We start from the raw sequence: 23,117 nt of genomic DNA on the forward strand, positions 1-23,117 counted from the left end.
CATCTTCTGCATTTCCAGTTAACATGACGCCACTCTTCGGTAACGTTTGTCACACAGAAACTCTTGAAGTCCAGCAGGCAAACAGTGACTTTTCAACTAAAACTTCAATAGCATTCCCGAGATGCTGCAACACCTTGAGTCAACATCTCACTGTGCTCTGAGAAAAGGACAGCGGCTGCTCTATCGACCGCCACCGGCTCATTATGTTCCCTCCATCCCTCCATCCCTCCAATCGCCCGCCTGTCTGAGCTCAGGAGGAAACAAACGACTTCAAAGTGGGTTTTTAGACACAAACACAGAAGAATATGAGGTTTTAACACACAAGAAACATCATCATTACTAAGATCTGAAGTCCTGGAAGAACTCAGTTTGTTAATAACAGACAGAAATATTCACATTTCATATCATTCTTTAATCGACAGCTTGTTTCACTTCTTTAAAAACCCCAAAATCCACATTTGATTTTACACAAAATTGATTAAAAAACAATTTAATTACACATTGATAAAGAAAAACTAAACACAGAATAAAACCAAACAAACAATCAATCAATCATCTAATCAGTCATTCAGAATAAATGTTTAAAAATATAAAAAGATGATTTTTCATCAGATGTAAAAACGGCACTTTTTCTTATGGAGTTCTGAATGGTCGTCCCTGCGTCCTGCTGCTCGGGCTCATCTGAACAGTCCAACTTTCTTCTTCTTTAGTTTGGAAGACGGTCGCTCTGCAGGCTCGGAGGTGACGGGACGAGACTGAAAAGAAGAAGACGGATATTTGTTTTTAGTATTTTTTACATTCTTTTACACTTTTTAGATATTATGAAACATTAAGATAAGTTATCCCATCTTGTTTCAGAAGCTCCTGCAGTCGCCTCCCTGTCCTACCTGTTTGACTGTGGGCCGGTCGGCCATTTTGGCTCCAGCTGTGTTCACCTGCCTGTCGGGGCTCTGCTCTCTGACCTCACCTGTGTCACTGCTGATCGATCCACCTGCAGTCACACGTTAATATAGGATCAAATGTAGGATCAGATGGTTTATAATCACACCAGGTGTAAACAAGAGTGAGTCACATTTCAAACCAACCTAGAGACGAGGTGAGGTCCGGTTCCTCGGCGGGCGGCCGGTCCTCCTCTGACCGTTTGCGTTTCCGTGTGTTGCCGTGGGCGACGATGGCTGCGTACAGATGTTGCAGGTCGTCGTTGAAGCCCAGAGCGTCCTGATGTTCAGAGCACAGCTGAGGAAGAGCCTGGAAAACAGCAGACGGGGTCAAAATCTTTTAATGATTGTGTCACTGTTGTCGTAAATGTGTTTTTCCCTTATTAGCACGGTACGCTAACCTGACTCTCGTAAAACTAACAGCAATGAAAAATAAAGTACTTCCAGCATGAAGCTGCTCAGAACAAGGTCCACAGATCACCCTGAATAACCGGGTCATGAGTTCTGGAATGAGACGTTGCTGTTAAGTTCTTCACATGTAGTTTTTTTGGCACTGAGCTCCACAAGTGAGGTGAACTGTCCCTTTAAGTCCCTCAGTTTCGCAGTTTTAAACCCGATTAATACATTTTTAATTAGAAGTAATCAGGTGCATGAACTTGGAACCGTCCCGTGTGGCGGTGACGCAGCTGCAGCCTCACTGTTTGCTTTACGGCCGCGCTGAGAGTCACATGTCTGAGGTGTGATCAGGGCGCGTCGGCGCTGCGATAAGCCTCCAATCAAAGCTGCATTATTGTCACAGCTGAGTGCAGGTGAGGCAGGAACAACTGAAACACACACACACACACACACACACACACACACACTGCGTCCACCGCAGGCCTGACAGATAAGGCTGCGTGTAAACTCCTGCGACATTATGCAAACGCACGGCCGACGCGTAGAAAAACACCGGCCGTTCACTAAATCCTTCTTCTTTCCTTCCCGGCGGAGACAAACTCTCCAAATTAGCTCCTCAAATATTGACCGGGAGAAATTGGTGGTCTCCCGCTCGCTGTCAGGGCAGAGGGGCTCCTAAACACACTTCGGTCAGGTTTCGAGGTTTCGCATTGATTTATTTTTGTTATTTGTTTGTTTAAATATCGTAAAAATAAATGTAAATGCTCTGGTGAGGCTTAGTTCTGCTTTGGGCACAGAGAAACCAATGTGCCGGGGTGGACAGAGCGCAGCAGAAAGCCCACCTTATTCTCTCCTCTTATTCACCTTCCTCCCCCGTCGCTCCCCCTCCTCACCTCCTCACCTCCTCACCCTCCTCTCTCTGGCTGCCAACCAGCTCACTTCACATTATTTGATCTGAACGTTGAGCTCAATTTGTCAGATCCGGCTGAAGAGCAAAAATTGGAGCATCTTATTTCTGAGTGTGAAGCTGTTCGTCTTCGTTCAGCGGAAGAAACAAAACAAATCGACGAAAATTAAAACACCAGTGTTTAAAGATCTGTGATTAAAAACACCACTGATCTCATCACTCTGACGCAGACGAGCCAATCACAGAGAAGCACGACGACAGCCGCTGAACAGATGGACAAAGTTTTGAGGTTACCCGGGATTTATAATACTATTTATTGATTGGATAATGAATTTAAAGCTGATGAACACAGCGCACGGATGTGGTGCTCATATTTTAGTCGATAATGTGACTGAAACAGAAAGAAACTGAGATGTTCCTGTTATTTTTCTCTGTCAGAGATCCTCTATTGATTTGTTTTGAAAGAGGGTTCACTCTGGACGGATTTGAGAAGCCGAACTTTGTAACAAACTGAATATATCTTCCCTGATTTTTGATTATTTGAACTCGTCTCTCAACTCTGACCTGCACAGAACATCCAAGATAAAGTTCAGCTGTTGTTGTAAATGACTTTCTTCTTTTTAAAGAAAATGTGTAAATGACCGCTGTCTTGGAGAATCCTGACACCTCATTTGATTAACGTGAGGACTTTTATTGGCACAGTGGGGCTTCCATACCGCTCCGCTCTGTATTTTAGGAACGGTACAGAAATGGCCACAGGGTGCGAACACGGCGGCGAGGGGATTGTTATGAGCTGCCGCCGACCAGAAAAGAAACGCCAGACGAGGAATAAAAAGGTGATTACAGCAGGTCAATAACCTCTCGCCTGTTTTGTCGGGCCGAGTATCGCTGTGGAAAGTTCCTCCCTGCTCTTGTAACCGAACAAAGTCCTCCAACAACGAGGGAGGAGGAGGAGGAGGAGGAGGAGGAGGAGGAGGAGGAGGAGGAGGAGGGCTCACCTGGTGGCCACGCCTCCAAACATCTCCTGCCCCACAGCAAAGAGCGATGTGGTGAAGGTGATGAGAGGAGGGCGAGCTGGCAGCCTGCTGGTGTTTCTCTATTATTAGCAGGTAAACAGTTCTGCTTTTAGCCGAGCTGCTGCTGCTGCTGCTGCTGCTGCTGTTCAGGTGCCGGAGAGTCTCACACTCGCTCTCCTCATCCTCGTCTCTCCTGCTGACCTCATGTTTACTCTCCACCTCCTTCTCCTCTCGCCGTGACCTCAGCTTCCCGTCCCCAATCCCACGACTGACGCTTTCCGTTTGAACCCCCGAGGAGTCGAGGTCACGAGGTCCTCGCCAAACAACCGGCGGGCTGAACGAAGAAGAAGAAGAAGACGAGGATGATGACGAGAGCTCAACAGATCTGGTCTCAGTTTTTCCCGGAGCTTCTCTTCATCCTGAACACGAGCAGTATTAATAACAGCAGTCTGTGGATGCACAGAACAATCTGCAGTCCTGAATCTGTTCGAGGAGCGAGAGAAGTTTAACATCGTTCATTTGCAGAAACATCCAACATGGTGGTGCTGCTCCTGTTGTAGAGCTTCAGTTCAGTGTGTCAGCTGAACAGCAGTTCTCGTCCTGACGACTGAACCAGAACCCTCCGGCCCGCCTGCAGAGCTCCTGTCTGACGTTCTGTTGTGACCGTTCAGGTAAACTCTGGGCTCAGATTAGCAGCTCTCTGTGTGTGTCACGACCCTGAAGGGAGACGTGACGGCAGCAGACGAGGACAGCTGAGAGCTGGATGAGGCCGGGGTGATGTCAAAAAGCAGAGAGGATCATGGGAGGGAGGACTTCACCTTTGCTTCACACCGGCTGTGTTTCTGCTGACGTCACTTCAGTGTCGTCCTGTCGGGTTAAATCATTTCGCTCAGTGATGTCAGCGGCTAAAAATACAGTTTGACTGACTTGTTATTGAGCTGGTTTGGTGTTTTATCTGACCTCCATCTTAAACTGATTCTGATGTCAAAGATGTCGTCACGCCGCTCGCTCACGTCCGGCTGCTGGATCAGGAAGCGCCGAGCGTCTCAAATAAAACACAGTATTGCGTCTGGCGTGTTCACGTGCCGACAAGTGCTGCAGCCGTGTTTTGTGTCTCTGCTCTCATGTCGCTCGCAGGCTCGTGATGTCTTTGCGGGACGCCGCACTCGGCCGGTCCAGGCCGGGGCTCGGCCCAGCGGCCAGCAGCTGAAGAAGGGGAGCAGCCAGGCCACAGAGGGCCTAATTACAGACCCGGGCCGGGGACAACCCTGTGGAAACTGTGTGCAACTGACAGAGGGCACAGGACGAGGAGGACGGCCGTGTGTGGACGCTTTTGTTTTGTTTCTCCACTCAAACTGTTTACGAACGAGTGCTGGAGCTGATGATCGGTCCTGTGTTTAGTCTGGACATGTCAGAAAACAGTCCAAACGTCCATCAGAGTGCCGCGGGCCGTCTGCACACGTCTTCTTTTAAAATCCAGAACCCAAAGACACCCAGTTTATGATGATGTCAAACACAGAAAATCCCACACGAGTACAGAATACTATTGGTTTTTATACGAGGGAATGTCGAGTTTTGCAGGCTGACAAACTCATCACTCCTAAAATAACCACGTGATGTTTTTGAGGAGGGACCACAGAACCGCATATTCTGAACAGGAAGTCGTCAAATCTCCAGCTGTGTTTGTGGCGACAAAACTGAATGTTGTTAACGAGACCTCGTGACAATTTTCAGTCGTGTTTGTGGTGACAAAAGATAAAATTGTTGACAGGAAGTTGGGATGACTCCAGACATCTTCTGCTAAAAAAAAGGGGTATTTTCAAATAAGATTTTGGGACGATTTCCAGCTGTTTGGTGACAAAACCGGTTGTTTTTAACACATTCTTCAGACACTTTTCAGCCCAAACATTGGGACGCTCTAACAGAGACCTCCAGAGGAATTTTAGCCGTGTTAGAGGTGACAAAGAATGTGTGTTCTGGACAACTTGTCTAAATATTCCATCTGATGTGACATGAGGAACGTTTTAAAGTTTTGGTCACGTCACGTTTAGACTTCAGCTAAAGTTGTTTACAACAGATGAATCTTTATGAGAATGACAGAATATGAGAAAGAGGCAAAATATTTCAGCCAGTTCAACATCACTTTCCTGTGAGCACCCCTCGCTCGTATCGACCCCTCCTCTCCTCTCCGAGCCTCGCCTTCTTCCCACCCGGGCCCTGAATTCCTCAGGTAGGTGAGATAAAGAGCTGCTCGCTGCTGTTTATGAGAGCAGCAGTCAATCATTGACCGAGGAGACGAAGAGGAGGGAGGCCGCCGCTCCAACCTTCCTCCACTTTCTTCCTTCTCTTTCCTCCCACTCCCTCGATAATCCTCTCATTTTCAACCCCCTAACACTGATTATAGCTTCACCTGAGATCTCATGATCCATTCACACCTGAGGGGAACTCAAAAACGCCATTTAATCTTTGCTGAATTAACTGTTAGCACTTCCTGTTAGCAGTGAACTCATGGACGTACAGACAACTATCACTGGATCACTGTGAGACTGAAGAAAACTTAAAACGTGATGTTTCTAAGGCAAGTTCTGCACATCTGAGGAGCGTCTTTCTTTGACAACTCTAAGTGGATTTATGGAGTCCTCCTCTCCTCCTCCTGATGATATAAAGTCCTCCTCTCCTCCTGAGGATATAAAGTCCTCCTCTCCTCCTCCTGATGATATAAAGTCCTCCTCTCCTCCTGATGATATAAAGTCCTCCTCCTCTCCTCCTGATGTATAAAGTCCTCCTCTCCTCCTCCTGAGGATATAAAGTCCTCCTCTCCTTCCGATGATATAAAGTCCTCCTCTCCTCCTCCTGATGATATAAAGTACTCCTCTCCTCCTCCCGATGATATAAAGTCCTCCTCTCCTCCTGATGATATAAAGGCCTCCTCTCCTCCTGATGATATAAAGTCCTCCTCTACTCCTGATGATATAAAGTCCTCCTCTCCTCCTGATGATATAAGTCCTCCTCTCTCCCTGATGATATAAAGTCCTCCTCTCCTCCTCCTGATGATATAAGTCCTCCTCTCCTCCTCCTGATGATATAAAGTCCTCCTCTCCTCCTGATGATATAAAGTCCTCCTCTCCTCCTCCTGAGGATATAAAGCCCTCCTCTCCTCCTCCTGATGATATAAAGTCCTCCTCTCCTCCTGATGATATAAAGTCCTCCTCTCCTTCCTCCCTGATGATATAAAGTCCTCCCTCCCTCCTCCTGAGGATATAAAGTCCTCCTCTCCTCCTCCTGATGATATAAAGTCCTCCTCTCCTCCTCCTGTGATATAAAGTCCTCCCTCCTCCTGATGATATAAAGTCCTCCTCTCCTCCTCGATGATATAAAGTCCTCCTCTCTCCTCCTGATATATAAAGTCCTCCTCTCCTCCTCCTGATGATATAAAGTCTCCTCTCCTCCTGATGATATAAAGTCTCTCTCTCCTCCTGATGATATAAAGTCCTCTCTCCTCCTGATGATATAAAGTCCTCCTTCCTCCTGATGATATAAAGTCCTCTCTCCTCCTGATGAATAAAGTCCTCCTCCTCCTCCTGATGATATAAAGTCCTCTCCTCCTCCTGATGATATAAAGTCCTCCTCTCCTCCTGATGATATAAAGTCCTCCTCTCCTCCTCCTGATGATATAAGTCCTCCTCTCCTCCTGAGTGATATAAGTCCTCCTCTCCTCCTCCTGATGATATAAAGTCCTCCTCTTCCTCCTCCTGATGATATAAAGTCCTCCTCTCCTCCTCCTGATGATATAAAGTCCTTCCTCTCCTCCTCCTGATGATAATAAAGTCCTCCTCTCCTCCTCCTGATGATATAACGTCCTCCTCTCCTCCTGATGATATAAAGTCCTCCTCTCCTCCTCCTGATGATATAAAGTCCTCCTCTCCTCCTCCTGATGATATAAAGTCCTCCTCTTCCTCCTCCTTAATGATATAAGTCCTCCTCTCCTCCTCTGATGATATAAAAGTCCTCCTCTCCTCCTCCTGATGATATAAAGTCCTCCTCTCCTCCTCCTGATGATATAAAGTCCTCCTCTCCTCCTGATGATATATCAGTCCTCCTCTCCTCCTCCTATGATATAAAGTCCTCCTCTCCTCCTCCTGATGATATAAAGTCCTCCTTCTCCTATCGATGATATATAAGTCCTCCTCTCTCCTCCTGATGATATAAAGTCCTCCTCTCTCCTCCTGATGATATAAAGTCCTCCTCTCCTCCTGCTGATATAAAGTCCTCCTCCTCCTCCTCCTGATGATATAAAGTCCTCCTCTCTCCTCCTGATGATATAAAGTCCTCCTCTCCTCCTCCTGATGATATAAAGTCCTCCTCTCTCCTCCTGATATAAGAAAGTCCTCCTCTCCTCCTGATGATATAAAGTCCTCCTCTCCTCCTGATGATATAAAGTCCTCCTCTCCCTCCTGATGATATAAAGTCCTCTCTCCTCCTGATGATATAAGTCCTCCCCTCCTCCTCCTGATGATATAAAGTCCTCCTCTCCTCCTCCTGATGATATAAAGTCCTCCTCTCCTCCTGATGATATAAAGTCCTCCTCTCCTCCTCCTGATGATATAAAGTCCTCCTCTCCTCCTCCTGAGGATATAAAGTCCTCCTCTCATCCTGATGATATAAATCCTCTCCTCCTCCTGATGATATAAAGTCCTCCTTCTTCCTCCTGATGATATAAAGTCCTCCTTCTCCTCCTGATGATATAAAGTCCTCCTCTCCTCCTCCTGATGCATATAAGGTATCCTTCTCCTCCTCCTGATGATATAAAGTCCTCTCCTCCTCCTGTGATATAAAGTCCTCCTCTCCTCCTGATGATATAAAGTCCTCCTCTCCTCCTCCTGAGGATAAAGTCCTCCTCTCCTCCTCCCGAGGTATAAAGTCCTCCTCTCCTCCTCCGAGGATATAAAGTCCTCTCTCCTCCTGATGATTATTAAAGTCCTCCTCTCCCATCCTGATGATATAAAGTCCTCCTCTCTCCTCCTGAGTGATATAAAGTCCTCCTCTCCTCCTCCTGATGATATAAAGTCCTCCTCTCCTCCTCCTGGATGATATAAAGTCTCCTCTCCTCGGTCCCTCGTCTGATGATATAAAGTCCTCCTCTCTCCTCCTGATGATATAAAGTCCTCCTCTCCTCCTCCTGATGATATAAAGTCCTCCTCTCCTCCTCCTGATGATATAAAGTCCTCCTCTCCTCCTCCCGATGATATAAAGTCCTCCTCTCCTCCTGATGATATAAAGTCCTCCTCTCCTCCTGATGATATAAAGTCCTCCTCTCCTCCTCCTGATGATATAAAGTCCTCCTCACATGTGCAGAACTTGCCTTAGAAACATCATGTTTTTAAGTTTTCTTCAGTCTCACAGTGATCCATCGATCTTTGTCTGTACATCCATGAGTACACTGCAAACAGGAACTGCTGACAGCTAATTCTGCAAAGTTTTAATGGAGTTTTGGATAATTTGGCAATGCAGCTGTATTTCTGTGTGCAGTCATGTGCTTTTTTAAAATGTATTTGTATCAGAACTTTACCAGAAGTTGTGTTTTCTGATTTTCAGGTGTTAAACAAATCAAATCTCTGCAGCTCGTCTTCATTCTTTCAGTCACGTTTGGCTGCTCACAGTCAAAGTGTGTATTTTGGAATCCATCAGCCGCTGTGGTCGGCGGATGAAAAAACTCAAGTTTCCTGCCCTGCTCTTAACTTAGAGCCTCTGGTTGAAGCAAACAGATATTAGGATTTGACTCCTCCTGTTGTGCCACTGCGGCGCTTCACATGGAGAGCTACGTAGCATTTAGGGATAATTTCTTCACCCGTTTGAGCACATAATCATTACTTTTACTGGAGACAGAAAACTGCACATCTCTTCACTGTGAAGAAGAAATGGCCTCTTATTGATTCTCGCTGGTTTCAAGCAAGCGCACTCAATACAAAACCTAACCTGAAAAACATTCAATTTAAGGGAAAAACGCAGGAAATTTGGAGAAAGGAATGGCAACATTTCGGCTCAATTATGTGAAAATTCCACATCTCTTTTCTGTGAAGAACAAAATGTTTCTAATTGATTCCCACATTTTTTTTTTTTTAGCAAGTTTCCTCAATACAAAACCTGACCTGAAAAACCTTCATCTTAACAGAAAAGAGCAGGAAGAATCAAATCACTATGAGGAAGAAATGGCTTCTTATTGATTCTTTTTAGGCAAGCTCACTCAATACAAAACCTGACCTGAAAAACATCACATTTAAGGAGGAAAAGCGGGAAATCTTGAGTAAGGAACGCCAAATTTGGCAACATTTTGACTGAATTATGTGAAATATGCACATCTCTTCACTGCGCAGAACAAATCAATTCTTATTGATTCTCATGTTGTTTTTTAGCAAGTTCCCTCTATACAAAACCTGACTTGAAAAACATTCAATTTAAGGAAGAAAAGCAGGAAATGTGGAGTAAGGAATGCCAAATTTGGAAGGAAACATCTTGGCTCAATTATGTGCTTCTGTGCAGCTCCAGTGAGGTGTTTTGGTCAGAAGCGGCCACTAATTGTCAGATGTCGTTAAACTGCTGCACGGTTGCCGTGGAGCTGTGAAGCCGCCGTCTCATGAAACAGGAAGCGGGCGGCGTTCCCGAACGGTGACAATTCAATTCTGAGCTGTCAAGTGTGACGCTGCTGCTTCACGACTCGGTACAGTCAGGCATGCGTCACACACACACACACACACACACGCACACACACGCTTGTAGATGTAAAGGTACAAAAAAAAAAAAAAAAACACAACCTCCGTGACACACACACCAACACTCGGCTCCGAAAAACCAAAAGCATGCGTCACAGCCGGCTGTGTGTGGAGGAGCAGACACTCCCCTCTGTCAGGTCATGAGCTGCTGCCACCACACACACACACACACACACACACACACACACACACACACACACACACACACTCACTCCAAATTTAGGCCCTAAGGGAAGCTGATGTGATCCTAAAAGGATTTGAACATTTTTTTCATCCTTCAGCTCCATGACCAGCTTTAGCCTGTGCCCAAGTTAAACCCAAGTGTGTGTGTGTGTGTGTGTGTGTGTGTGTGTGTGTGTGTGTGTCAGTGGGGAGCGCATGCTAATTCCACCCATGTAAATGTTGACCTGAGCTGGGTGGGGTGTTTGTGTGGTGATGGGCTGGGGAGGGGCGTTCATGGAAGTAGAAAATAAAAGCTGCAGCTCCTGTCATCATCGTCTCTCCTTCACTGTCCCTCTGCCCTTCACTCCCCTTGGTGTGGGAAACTAAGGCCACAAATGGCGCAAACACACACACACACACACACACATTTGTGGAAATGGTGAAAGAGTGGGCGATGAGGCGGAAGAGTTTTTTGAAGATATTTGTCTCTGTTGGCAGCAGGAACGTAAATAACTGTGTAAATGTCAACGAAGTTCAAGTTCAAGGAAGAAAAACTGAAGTTGAAACCGAAGCTGGTGACACACACAAGAGCGTGTTGTAGCTGCGGCTCTAATCTGTGTAACTGAGGATTTATATACTTCATTTTTAAGTCACATTTTGGGAAGAGGGCTTACTCAGCTCCAGGTGAAGAATTAGATGAAAACACCAAAACACTTTCAAGTCTTTACAGTAAATCTGAGGCCTTCTCAGATCAGATCAAATCTCAGTTCAACACTCTATACGTAAGTAAACACCAACTGGAACAAACGGACAGGATATTTTTACACAAAGACAGAAAGAAGTTCATGTAGAACGTTTGCCGAATTTACAAGAAGGTCTAAATAATGAAGAATTAGTCAGAGACAGAGTTTCACAGAGTTTATAAAATTCATCAATGACAACAACTCTTAAAATCAGACGGTTTGTTAAGGGAGTCTGGTGATGTTGTGGTTAGTAGTTCAACAGTTTGATCAGTTGTAACAGATAGTGTGTTCACAGACAGCTGCTGCTGACACTGGCAGGTTAGGAGGAGGAGCAGCAGAAGAAGCCTTGTAACTACAACATCACCAGACTCCATTAACAAATCGTCTGATTTTAAGAGTTGTTGAGTTAAAACAAACTTTCTAACGTAGTGAAACTGTGTGTGTGTGACAGATTGTAAGTCATTGTGTCCTTGTTGTAAATTCAGCATTAAATCTTTCAGCTGAAGTTGTTTGTCTCCTTGTAAAAAGTGTCAGTTTGTGGCAGCATGTCTGCACCAGCCTGTCTGCTTCTGTGTCTAAAGTGCTAAAGTCTTACCTGCCAACATTGATCAGCTGTTTGAACACACTGTTTACACTGATTTCACCATTTACACTCCATTTATGAAAGAAGACAAGAGATTTTACTAATACACCCAACAGTAACAATATAGGCTACTTTTTTTATGCCTGTGCAGAAAGTCACCAGACTCCCTTTAAAAAACACTCAATTTAGTGATTTGTTGAGTTGGAGACACTTTATAAACTCTGTGAAACTCTGTCTCTGACTCATTCTGCATTATTTGGACCTTCTTGTGAATTCGGCAAATGTTCTACATGACCTTCTTTCTGTCTTTGTGCAGGAACATGTTCTACTTGTTCCAGTGATGAACGTGTTTATCTGAATATTGAACGGGGAACCAGGTACATTTATGGTGGATGTTGCCATGGAGATGGACACAGACAGAGACACAAGTAGCTGCATGGACACACACACACACACACACACACACACACACACACAGAAGCATGCAAAGGCCCTACCCTGATAGATAAATACTACACACACACGCCAAACGCCTTCACACACACACACACACACGCAGCGGTCCAGCAGTGTGTGATTCGCTCTTCGACGCGACATTTTTCCCAGACAAGTTTTATTTCAGTTTGGACTTTGGTCTGGAGGCGGCCTCGTCGCAGCCTGGTGGAATTTGCCACGAGGAAGAAGACTTTGATCCGCTGCAGCATTTCTTCGTCTTCTTCTGTGGTTTTCTGACTGTCCGTTCGCCTTCCTGCTCCAACGATGTGATCACCAGAAGGCAGAACACAGAGGCGGCAGTGTGACCCTGATGTAACTTTCCATGACTCTCCGTACCTGAACCTAAAGAAAGACTCTTTCCTGGTTCGTCCTCTCAGAAACGACATCAACAAACAAGCTGGTTTCCTCTCTGAAAACCACCAAATGATGCAACTGAAGAGGCAAACAAACTGTGAATTATACAGAGGTGTTTTCCCAAAAACTGACTGATGGAGGGAAATTTCCCTCCGATCAAGTTCTCGGACACGCTTGACCTTCACGTGAAGTCACAGATGACATTTTACAAACAATGTGTCTCTTCTGAGGAGAAACGTGAAGAACAAAGATCCTCTGACGTTCAAGAAACCTACAATAGAACATTTCACCGTGCCGTCTGCTGGCCGACGCACCATGACTTCCTCGTCGGCGTCCCAGCGGCCCAAGAGATTTTTTTCATAAGCTTACATAGTGAAAGAAGCGTCTGCAAGCGTCAAATCCCTGAGAAATGACTGGTGTCACTGTCATAACATGAGACATTCAGTCCAATAAAACTAGGAAAGCCACCCGAATAAATCAGTGTCCTTCTAGTCAAGTTAGCAGAGCGCTAAACTGGAAGCATTTTATTTTGACAGTTTAAATTAAAGGCTCATGTTGTCGTCTTCCCTTCCTGTCATCACCTCCAGCTGTCACTTTCATAATAAAAGCACAAAACGTTTGCTCACAACAGTTAGATCACCTGTGAGGAATACAATGAACAGGAACAGATGATTCAAGTGGAGCTCTGCAACTGTTTATGGATCTTATACATCAAAACAGACGTGCTCGACTGTCTTCCACATTAAGTCCAACAAATGTGATGTTTCAGTCACGTTTTAGTCTGCGTAAATTATAAACCAGGAGAGCAAATCATTATTCTGCAGGTCTGACTGTCAGCTTCAAACCAGTGAAGCATTAAAAATCACACCGACGTTACATAAAAACTGAGCCGGGAATAAGATAAGAATGTAAAGACAGACGACAGACAGACGGTTAAAAATTCCACAAGTAGATCTGAAAAACACACACACACACACACACACACACACACACACACACACACACACACACACACACACACACACACAGTAGGAGTCAGGGGTCAGCAGAGTCAGAGATGACAAATTCCACACCTGACTACAGTGAACACACAGAAAATGTAAAAAGCCGACCCCTCGCCTCGCTCTGATTGGCTGACGGTAACGCACTGCGACTTGAAAGCGCGTCACGGCTGCTCGTGTTTCAGGCGTGGACAGCAGCGGCGTGTTCCAGCGGCCGCAGAGGTTTATCATGTGGTTCCTGCCGCGCTCGCCACAGACGCTTAACGATCGGGAACGGGGCCGGAGAGGACGGCAAAAACAAGCTGCTGAGTGTGTGTGTGTGTGTGAGTGTGTGTGTGTGTGTGTGTGTGTGTGTGAGTGTGTGTGTGTGTGAGTGTGTGTGTGTGTGAGTGTGTGTGTGTTGTGTGTGTGTGTTTGACCTCTCACCTTTGACATGAAGTCCTCTCTGTAGGTTTGCTCCTCAAAAACGTCCGTCTGCAGCCGCTCTGAGGTCAAACACACACATTCAAACCATCAACGTGTTATCAGACGTGAGGCGACACATCAGAGCGTCACACGATAAATAATCAGTTAGTTAAAGTTAAATAAAGACACTAAAGACTAAATTAAATGACTTCCACCTCTTTAGGCCCATTACAAATATGCTTCCTTTAAATACACATCCAAGGAAACAGATGTGAGTCTTTGTGTTCACCTCTTTATGTTTCTATAAAATAATTAATGTGTGTTTTTATATTTCTGTATACTTTTCTTCCTCTTATCTCAAATTAAGAGGCTGATATTCAGCCAATCACAGCACAGTACGCTGGGAAAGTAAATAAGTAAAACAAATCTGAACAGAAATAAACATTTATGTCACATTTTACAGATTAAATAATAAATAATTGTTTTCTCTGTCTGGTTGTTTGTCTGTCGGTCGGTTTGTTGGTTTGTCAGCAGGATTACATAAAATCTACTGAGCAGATTTCCACCAGACTCGGATGGAGGATGGGTCTCGGCCCAGAGTGGACCCCAGTGAGTTCTGGTTCTGAGTGAGTACCTCTGCTGAGCGTGGCTCCGTTCTCTCTGAAGTCCTGGATCTCTGCGTCCTTCCTCCCCAGCAGCCCTCCCAGCTGCTCCACCTGCCGCTGCAGCAGGTGGCTCATGGCCAGCAGGGGGCGCACCAGCTGAGCACACACCTGAGAGCACACAGGATGATGTCACAGCCTCACCTGGTGAGGTTTGTATGTTCCTGGATTATTTTACACTTTTATAATATAAATATGTAATATTTTCATCAGAGTGACGTCACATTGTGTTTCACCTTTTATTATTATTTTATCACACTGAGAATTCAAATCTGTATTAACATGCAAGGAACTGTTTAACAACTTGAATTCACCTCATGATATTATTTATGTAGATTAAAATTTACACGACTTTTTTTAGTGATAAATAAAGTAGTTTTCCTTTCTGTACTGAGGCTGCAAGTCTGCAGAATTTTCAGCTGATAATATTTTCTTCTAATATTTTAATTTGTGTCATAAAAATGACTGATTCTCTGCATCTAGAGATCATTATATTGTTCACCTGCTGATTATTTCCACGATTAATGAATTGTTTAATCGAGTAAATAAAAACAAAAACAAAGTGACGTCTTCAAAATGCTTCTTTTGTCCGACCAACAGTCCAAAACCTGAAGACTTTTGATTTACTTGGACAAAAGCGTCTGCTAAATGTCCTAAATGTAAATCTAAATGTTTAGAAATGTTCAGGTTTGTTGGGGAGGTGGTTTTATGGGTCGTACCACTGTGACGGGGGCGGGGGTGCAGTGAAACTCCCAGTAGAAGGGCAGCCCTGCCAGCTCGCTCTTCAGCTTCATGCGGATGTCGCCGTCTTCCTGTCGCGTCAGAGAAATCTGCGCCTCGCCGTCGACCCGCCCGTCACTTCCTGTCAGACAGGGCTGAACCACCTCACACAGGTGGGAGAAGAAGGCTTTGACGGGAGCTCGCAGACGTCTGTTCAGCTCCTGCGAGGAGGAGAAGAGGATTTATTTATGATAAGAACACACGAGTTGATCCTTCATGTTGTGTTCTCCTCGGTGTACCTGTGATCTCTGCTGGATGGCTGCTGCGTCCATCCTCTCCTCCCACACACAGTGCATGTCTGTCAGCAGGACGTGGTACGCCGTCTCCCCAAACCAGCTCTTGGTGAGGAGCTGGCAGCCGCTGATGCTCACGGGGAGCCAGGGCCGCTGCAGGAGGACCTCAGCAGAGGATCCACGGGCCTCCATCATGGATCAGAACCGACAAGCTTCCAGCACACGTGAAACAGGAAGGAGAGTTTAGATGATGCTCAGATCGAGACACGAAACAGGTTCAATGTCTGTCTCCTGACTGAAGATGACAAACTGAAGGAGAGAAGTCAACTACAACTCCCAGGGTGCTTTTCAGCATGAAACATCCAATCACAGAGCTTTAAATTACAGTAATGCTGCGTTCAGGTGCTCCTCGGTTGGTTCCACTGAATGTTGGAGCAACACGGACGTCAAAAGAAGTTGCTTTTCATTTTATCACTCAGCGTTTAAACAACACGTGACATTAATAACCAAGTAAAATACATTTAAAATTACCTGCCAAATTACAGCAATAATCACAGAAACTAGCTGGAAATGAAAATGGTGTTTTTCAGCAGATGTTAACAAAAACAAGTTGAAGTTTCCTGAAAATGTATTAAAGAAATGACATGATATTTATGAGCTGCTTCCTAGAAATCCAAGGATATTATTATTAAATCATTGTGGGGATATTTTCAGGTAATTACTGTGGTAATTTTTAAAGGAATTTCAATTATGTTGCTTGGTTATTACCACTGACAACTCAACATGAAGTCATCAGACTCAGACATGTATATTTATCTAAATGACTCATTTTCTCTTAAATCCTGGTAAAAACAGTGTTTATCATTGTTGGAATCACTTCAGTATGAAGACTTCATGATTCAGGACTGTCTGTGTTTTAAACCAAACTTGAGAAATCCAACAATAAACCTGGTGAAAACAGGTAGCAGCATGTTTTGAGATGGTTCCTGGAAGTGAAACCAGCGAACAGCCACCAGCCACAAACACGCTCCAATTTTCTCTTTATCAAACCTGTTTTCTTTAATCGCTCACCTCGGAGGAATGCGCCCCACAGCCGGCCTGAGATCTGTTAAAGCCGCTACAGACGCCGTCCCGGCCGCATAATCACCAGCTTGCAGGAGGGAGACCGCAGGCAGCTCCTGCTCCTCTCGGCTGATCTGTAATGAGCCTGTTTCTGGGGAATAAAACGAGGTATTTCTCGTCAGTCGCCATTTGAATCGCGGAGCACCGTTCAGAGGTTGACTCATGCCAATTTGGAAATCGCAAAAATACCAAATCTGTAACTTTATGACCAGAATATAGAGCCATGCGAAGCTGAGCACGGATGCCGGCGGTTAGAGGCTATCAGGAGGGGATGCAGTCCTGACACGCTCCTCGGTCGCCTGTAAGCGATGAGCGACACACCAAACTCCACTTAAAAATCCCTGAATTTAAATTTCCCTTGCTTTTCGACTGACATTCTTTCAAGCTGCTGTACTATTTTAGAGTCTCTCAAGGCCACGAGAAGATCGTCTTTAATTCGGTGACTATCTAACAAGTGTAAAATCAATTATATACCTTGGAGAAGAAATCTAGAAACAAATAAGATAAACGTAACTTAGCCGCACTGTGGCTGAGGCAAACAGCGAAAAACAGCAGGAAATAAGCAACAGTACTGACTTACAGGTGTTGGCTGACATGTCGTCAGTATTCAAAAACTGACGGGTATTTAAATTGAGCTTTGCTGGCTAATTCAAGACAAAGTAGCTAGTAGAGTCATAGGACGTCACACGAAACTCAATCAACGACTCTGATCTTTAAAGTTAACTTGCTTGTAAGAAAATGTGGGATAGTTTATGACTTTCAGCCATGGCTTCACTTGTAGAAGCGATCTTATACTTAAATTCGGCGGACATTTTGCAGCACAATATGCGAGATTTATTGAAAACAATTCCAACTTTGAGTCATAAATTGCCAGGTGTGCTAGCTAAATTACAGTGTTATAACCGACAAGCTAACTTAGCTAACTGTTTGTTTTTCTGCCGTCTGTCTAATAAATGTGTCATTAAATGTGACTCCGTTGTTGTTTTACTACAACAACAACTTTTAACTCAGATAAAACAAGAGAAATAAGACTTTAAAGCTACTAACGTGTGCAACAGAGAGGCTCCTCCGCCGGTTCCTGTTGACAGTTGAGGATTCCGACACCGACGTCAAACATCGTCTTTCAAAGGTTCCGCTTACAATAATAATCAATATCATAATAATAGTAATAATTGATCATTAAAGTCTAAATATATGTTTAATTTATTGTACTTGTAATTTTGAAATTTCACTTAAATTCAAGTAATCCAAAAAATATCTTCATAAAAATACAAAAAAGTGTAAAATATATTGATTTGATTTATAATATAATTATAAATACTGCATTACAAGTAAAATTCCTTCTTTAAAAATCCTGACAGGAGGATGGAAAAGTCTTATCAGCAAAATGTGAAGTAAAACCAACCCAACAACAGTGATTAAATGTAAGTTGTAGTTGAGCAGCTAATTTTTGAATTAATTTATTTGATCTACATCAGATTAATAAAAACACAGATTCTGATGATGAGAAAAATGCTGAATACAGGTCGGATCATGTCATGAAACAGAATAGTCATTGTGTTTGTGTGCAGGAGAGCTCTAAGACTGATAAAACCAGATGGACAATTGAAACAGAAACTCCACCTCTCACATGACTAACCTGAGGTATGACTCACATGCAACTCACAACTTTAATCCTTGAAGGAGCGGTAAGTTTACGACTACTTGTCTTTCAGAAAGATTTAAACTAACTCTTCCTCAACATGGAGAAAGTCAGTGCACTGGAGAACGAGACCACCAGCTCCACAGCCAGCACACAGCAGGGTGAGGAAAACACTCCAGGAAGCAGGTAACTCTGTCCGAACCATGTTCTGGTTTATGATGTTGTTTTGTGATAAAATCCACTGACGCTGCATTATGCATTATGGTGTCACATCGACAGCACGTCTGAGGCTGAGGACGGTCCTGCTCTCTGCAGAGATGACGCAGAGAATCCGTCAGAAGAGGAAGAAAACAGCAAACTGTCGCTGATCAGCTGGAACGTGGACGGGCTCGATTCAGAGCAACAGCCGGAGAGAGCGCGAGGCCTCTGCTCTTATCTGATGACGTGAGAACAGCTGCTGCTGTCTGTGAACATGATTTATAGCTCTCTTCTTCCATGCAGCCTCACACATAGTTTCAGTTACATTTCCCCACTGATCCACTGTGCAACAAATACAGGAATACAGGCTTTCTATTCAGATATATGTGAGGCAGCATGCAGTGTGGAAATGTGTTCATTTTGTGATCGAGGTGAACTCAAGACTTCTGTTCCTGAAGTCCTGAGGATCTGTTGGTTCACTCTTGACCTCCGAGACAGTCCCATCAGTTCTGTGTCCTCCTTCCGTTCAGACACTCTCCTGACGTGGTGCTTCTTCAGGAGCTCATCCAACCATACGTCCGCTTCATGAAGAACCGTCTGTTGGCCAGCTACACGTTCATTGAAGGTACATGTGAGAAAGTGGCGGAGGTGACAGAACAGAACAGCCAGCAGTGCAAAGTAAAGTTTTAACTCTGTGTGCAGTTTGAACCTCCCCTCTGTTCCCTCCTGACCATCAGCTGGTAAAGAGGGTTACTATGTCGCGATGATGCTGAAGAAGTCACGGGTCACCCTGCTGGACAGCAAGATATTCGACTTTCCACTCAGTCGGATGATGAGGAACCTGCTCATGGCTCAGGTTGGTGCTCAGTGATGAGAGTCACGCCTGTGAAGGTGCTGTCTGAAAAACCTGGTTTCACCTTTACTGACCTCAAACTCAGGTGCTGTTCAGAGGCCAGACGCTTTATCTGATGACGTCACACTTTGAGAGCTGTAAGGCCCACGCAGCAGAGCGGATGAGACAGCTGACACTGGTGATGAGGAAGATGACACGTGCGCCTGATGATGTCACCGTCTTGTTTGGAGGAGACACCAACCTGAGAGACGCAGAGGTGCTGTATGTCCTCTCCATCCAGGAAACATGTCAGACAACAACACATTTAGGAGAGAAAAGGCTTTTCAAAATAAAAAACTATTTCAGAGCAACAACATTTCAGAAAACACAAAATATCCGAAAACAACGATAGGACATTTTAGATGAATACAAATTTCATAAAACGCAACAACACAGTCTGCTCTCTGTTAAACCATGAACAGGACACCTCCATGCATCCTAACATGTAGAAACATTGTTCACATGATGAATTATAAATCACCTCCTTCTTCGTACCTGTCATTCCATCCCAGGTGGCCAAAGTAGGCCTTCCCAGCTGCGTCTGTGATGTGTGGGAGCACCTGGGAGAGCCGGAGCATTGCCGTTACACATGGGACACTCACGCAAACACCAACAAAGATGTCGAGTTCAAGTGTCGCCTCCGCTTCGACCGTCTCTACCTGCGCCGGGCTGCCAGAGAAGGAGTCCCACAGCTGGAACCTGACAGCATGGCGCTGATCGGGCTGGAGAAGCTGCCGTGTGGCCGCTACACCAGCGATCACTGGGGGATCTACTGCACCTTCTCCACTGAGTAGAAACACACAAAACAACCAGAAAATACTGCAAATCTCCTGTTTATGTATGTACAATATGTTTGTGCCTCTGCGGCAGATGTGTGGAAAGGGTGTGCTTCAATCCACATCAGACAAAGTTTCTTTCTTTTCCTATTTTTACTGTCAGTTTACTCAGCTTCTGTAGTTACAGTTATAAATGATAGTAGGCATATAAAAAATGCTTGTTTTTTGAAAGTGCTGTTCTTGAGGAGTGTCTGCAGGAATTCCTTGCAGACTTAATCGAGCTCCAACAACCTCCATCAATAAGGTAGGTGAGCATGGAGGCATAAAACAATTCAGTCAATGAAATTCTTTCTCTTCTGATTAAAATGTCTTCCCCAAAACGACAGTGTGCTCCTTTGAGACAGAGGAAAGATCTAGAAAAATAAAATATGTGATGATTTTTTTTAAAATTTAGTGTCTTTTAACCTCTTCTCCTTGCAGTGAAAGTGTATTTGTTTGCACATAAAAGCAGCATATTGCATTGTAAACGTCCAGGTGTTTGAGCAAACGTTTATTTAAATTCTCACAATATAATATTCAGCCATTTAATTGAGCAGTAACAGTTGTTCATGTTAATAAAAACATAAAATACAACAAACATTAGTTCTGTTATCCTGTTTTTAAGTACAACAACATTCATTAATGTGAGTTCACCAGAGTGAAAACAAGCGTCCTGTCCCTTTAAGAGTGACGTGCTCAGCGTCGTAGCCTAGGAGAAGTTTTGTTTACTTCCGGGTTGTCAGACTCGAAAACAAGAGGGGCACAAACACGCCCACGACACCGAGCAAAGCGGATTAAAGTCCCGCAGAGATGGCCGGGGAGGCTGAGGACGAGATACCAGGTGAGCATCGATAACTATCTCATCGTTCAGCGACACTTTATCGATTATTACTTAGAATATTTAAGCTAGTTAGCATCTTTATCCAGCTAATCAGCGGCTCGGGTTAGCTTCTGCTTTAGCTCGCTGGCTAACGGAAAGTAAACCCTTTATAATAACTTTCTCCGCTTTAAACTGTCAGTTTATCTGTATTTCAGCTATTTGTTTTTCATGCCTGGTTGCATATTTCACATTATTTGCTGTTAATGTTGTTCTCGTGCCTTTTCGTTGGCTGTGAAGAAGTTTAAAAGTTGGTTTTGAAACGTGCTCTGTCATTAAATATTAACACGTCTAAGCTAATCATCTAAGCTCATGTTCGGTATCATCCTGTCATAACACAATAACAACACTAACGTTGACGTACTTCTGCTTGTGAGTGTTTAAATTTTATGACACTTTATCGCCCGCTTAAATTTCACCAAATTCCATAAGGAAATGTTGTATTTTAGCTCCAGTCGACGAGTTAAATTGAGCTCCAGCTGCTGCACAAATACACTGCTCACACTTTAATGCATGAGTTATTATAATTCATTAATATGCCGAAGCATTGTGCTTCCCATGAGTACCTTTATTAATCAACTTCAAGTCCATACTTCTCATTAGCTTCCAATTATTTTTTAATTTAGTGTTTTTACAATGAGGTGTTGCTACTTTTCACTCAAACATTTGTTCTGCTTTTCCACAAAGCAGGAACATGTGTAAAAGCTGATATTAATACAGGGAATGATTTTTAATTATTTACTTTATTATTATTTTTTGACTTGATGAGATGAAGGACAGGAAATCACAACAATGATAAGACTTATTTTCAGTGTTCCTCGAGAGTTAATATGCTGGAGATCAGGCGACAAACTGCCAACAAACCAATATAGTTAAATTCTAAATAATCTTAGATAGAATCACTCCATGACACCGCAGATTATTGGTATTAATCCATCAACAGGTGGACTCTCAGACACCTCAGGGCTCCGTCTTTATCAGCAGCTGTTGGTTTTAACTCTAAATTTGATGTTTACATCAAAATGACAGAACGAAAAGCATCACTCATCAAAGTATTTGACATGATAACTTCACACATACTGTAAAATAATCCACTGATAATCAGTTGATCACTAATCATTTTGTTTTTGTTGTTTTCTGCCAGAATCAGGAGCAGTGTTCACTTTTGGGAAGAGTAAATTTGCTGACAACGTCCCCAGTAAGTTCTGGCTAAAGAATGACGTCCCGTCAAAGATCGCCTGTGGAGACGAGCACACCGCCTTAATAACAGGTGAGCGGAGACATTTCTGAGGTGTCTAACTGTTCTGAAAAGTGTTAAACCTTTACAGTATTTGATTTTTACTGATTCTGGTTGAGAGCAGTTATCTTTTCCTCACTAAGGTGAAGCTTCTGTTTGTCTCCACAGAAAACGGGAAACTCTTCATGTTCGGCAGCAACAACTGGGGCCAGCTCGGCCTGGGCTCCAAAGTGACCGTGAACAAGCCGACTTGTGTCAAAGGTCGGTCTTTAAATCGCTCTCTGCTCCTTGTTTTAGTCTGGAAAGAGAGAGTATTGTGTGGGAGTGCTGCCACTGACAGCTGCCTGCAGGAGTGGAGAGGGAGTCAGAGGAGGAGACACTGTTTCAGTCACAGTCGCTCAATTTATAAGAAACCAAGATAAGTATGAAGATAGTGCCTCTCCCTTCGTATGACACTCGAAGGGGAAGAGCCCCGCTGAACGGAGATTTGTTCCCATTATAATCCCAATCTGGAGGGTCCATAATCTGGTCTAATCTGCAGAGACGGACTGAGAGACAATCGGTGCTGCTTAGATTTCTGTGTACTGAAGCTCCTGGCAGCCATTCAATGAACGAGCATGTTTTACATGTTTGGTTATGAATCAGTTTGTTTTCAGGTTGACTTCTTTGTATGATGTACTTAAAGGAACAGTTCTGCAAATAAATAAAATGGTGTATGCTTAGTTATTTTATGCCCTTAAAGATGACGAGAATACGAAGTCCTGGAACTTGTGGAGCTTCTTTTGTTTGTTTGTTAACATTTCTTGTGTTTGATTTCAGCTCTTAAATCAGAGAAGGTTCACCTGGTGGCCTGTGGGAGGAACCACACTCTCCTCTGCACAGGTCAGTC

At 44.1% G+C, this 23,117-nt stretch overlaps 3 protein-coding genes across 9 annotated transcripts in view; 2 read left to right on the forward strand and 1 right to left on the reverse strand.

Annotated features, from left to right (window-relative positions):
• Window positions 1–391: 391 nt before the first annotated feature.
• Window positions 392–16,658, reverse strand: nhej1 (nonhomologous end-joining factor 1). Its single transcript, XM_030409829.1, has 8 exons — window positions 16,517–16,658; window positions 15,452–15,657; window positions 15,152–15,373; window positions 14,405–14,543; window positions 13,792–13,850; window positions 1,086–1,248; window positions 888–991; window positions 392–755 (listed from the first exon to the last, which is right to left on the reverse strand). The coding sequence occupies exons 2-8, from the start codon at window positions 15,638–15,640 to the stop codon at window positions 678–680; spliced, it is 954 nt and encodes a 317-aa protein (XP_030265689.1). The 5' UTR covers window positions 15,641–15,657; window positions 16,517–16,658; the 3' UTR covers window positions 392–677.
• Window positions 16,567–20,708, forward strand: LOC115577049 (tyrosyl-DNA phosphodiesterase 2-like). Of its 7 annotated transcripts, none has more exons than XM_030409835.1 (9): window positions 16,578–16,675; window positions 17,929–17,991; window positions 18,139–18,211; window positions 18,283–18,395; window positions 18,489–18,653; window positions 18,938–19,032; window positions 19,145–19,263; window positions 19,346–19,516; window positions 19,812–20,708. In XM_030409835.1, exons 4-9 carry the CDS (start codon window positions 18,310–18,312, stop codon window positions 20,091–20,093), a joined length of 918 nt encoding a protein of 305 aa, XP_030265695.1. In that variant the 5' UTR covers window positions 16,578–16,675; window positions 17,929–17,991; window positions 18,139–18,211; window positions 18,283–18,309; the 3' UTR covers window positions 20,094–20,708. The 7 variants fall into 7 exon arrangements, with proteins under 7 accessions (XP_030265693.1, XP_030265695.1, XP_030265699.1 ...); XM_030409832.1 differs by having other exon boundaries at window positions 16,655–17,696; XM_030409837.1 differs by having other exon boundaries at window positions 16,655–17,696; window positions 18,287–18,395.
• A 94-nt stretch (window positions 20,709–20,802) lies between these two features.
• The window catches only part of rpgrb (retinitis pigmentosa GTPase regulator b), a 14,133-nt gene continuing 11,818 nt past the window's right edge, over window positions 20,803–23,117 (forward strand). The window contains exons 1-4 of the mRNA XM_030409060.1: window positions 20,803–20,955; window positions 22,136–22,261; window positions 22,397–22,489; window positions 23,048–23,110. Of these exons, the coding sequence (XP_030264920.1) occupies window positions 20,925–20,955; window positions 22,136–22,261; window positions 22,397–22,489; window positions 23,048–23,110 (313 nt within the window). The 5' untranslated portion in view covers window positions 20,803–20,924. The remainder of the gene's footprint in view (window positions 20,956–22,135; window positions 22,262–22,396; window positions 22,490–23,047; window positions 23,111–23,117) is intronic.

The sequence above is a fragment of the Sparus aurata genome, chromosome 24, assembly GCF_900880675.1.
Source record: "Sparus aurata chromosome 24, fSpaAur1.1, whole genome shotgun sequence".
Taxonomy (NCBI): Eukaryota; Metazoa; Chordata; class Actinopteri; order Spariformes; family Sparidae; genus Sparus; species Sparus aurata.

Coding starts and splice junctions, on each gene's coding strand:
- nhej1 (XM_030409829.1), bottom strand. CDS start 15,640: ATGATGGAGGCCCGTGGATCCTCTGCTGAGGTCCTCCTGCAGCGGCCC. Junction 992..1,085: donor GGACCTCACCTCGTCTCTAG/GTTGGTTTGAAA, acceptor GTGTGACTGCAG/GTGGATCGATCAGCAGTGAC. Junction 756..887: donor ACCGGCCCACAGTCAAACAG/GTAGGACAGGGA, acceptor TCTTCTTTTCAG/TCTCGTCCCGTCACCTCCGA.
- LOC115577049 (XM_030409833.1), top strand. CDS start 18,310: ATGGAGAAAGTCAGTGCACTGGAGAACGAGACCACCAGCTCCACAGCC. Junction 18,654..18,937: donor CTCTGCTCTTATCTGATGAC/GTGAGAACAGCT, acceptor CCTTCCGTTCAG/ACACTCTCCTGACGTGGTGC. Junction 19,517..19,811: donor CCAACCTGAGAGACGCAGAG/GTGCTGTATGTC, acceptor ATTCCATCCCAG/GTGGCCAAAGTAGGCCTTCC.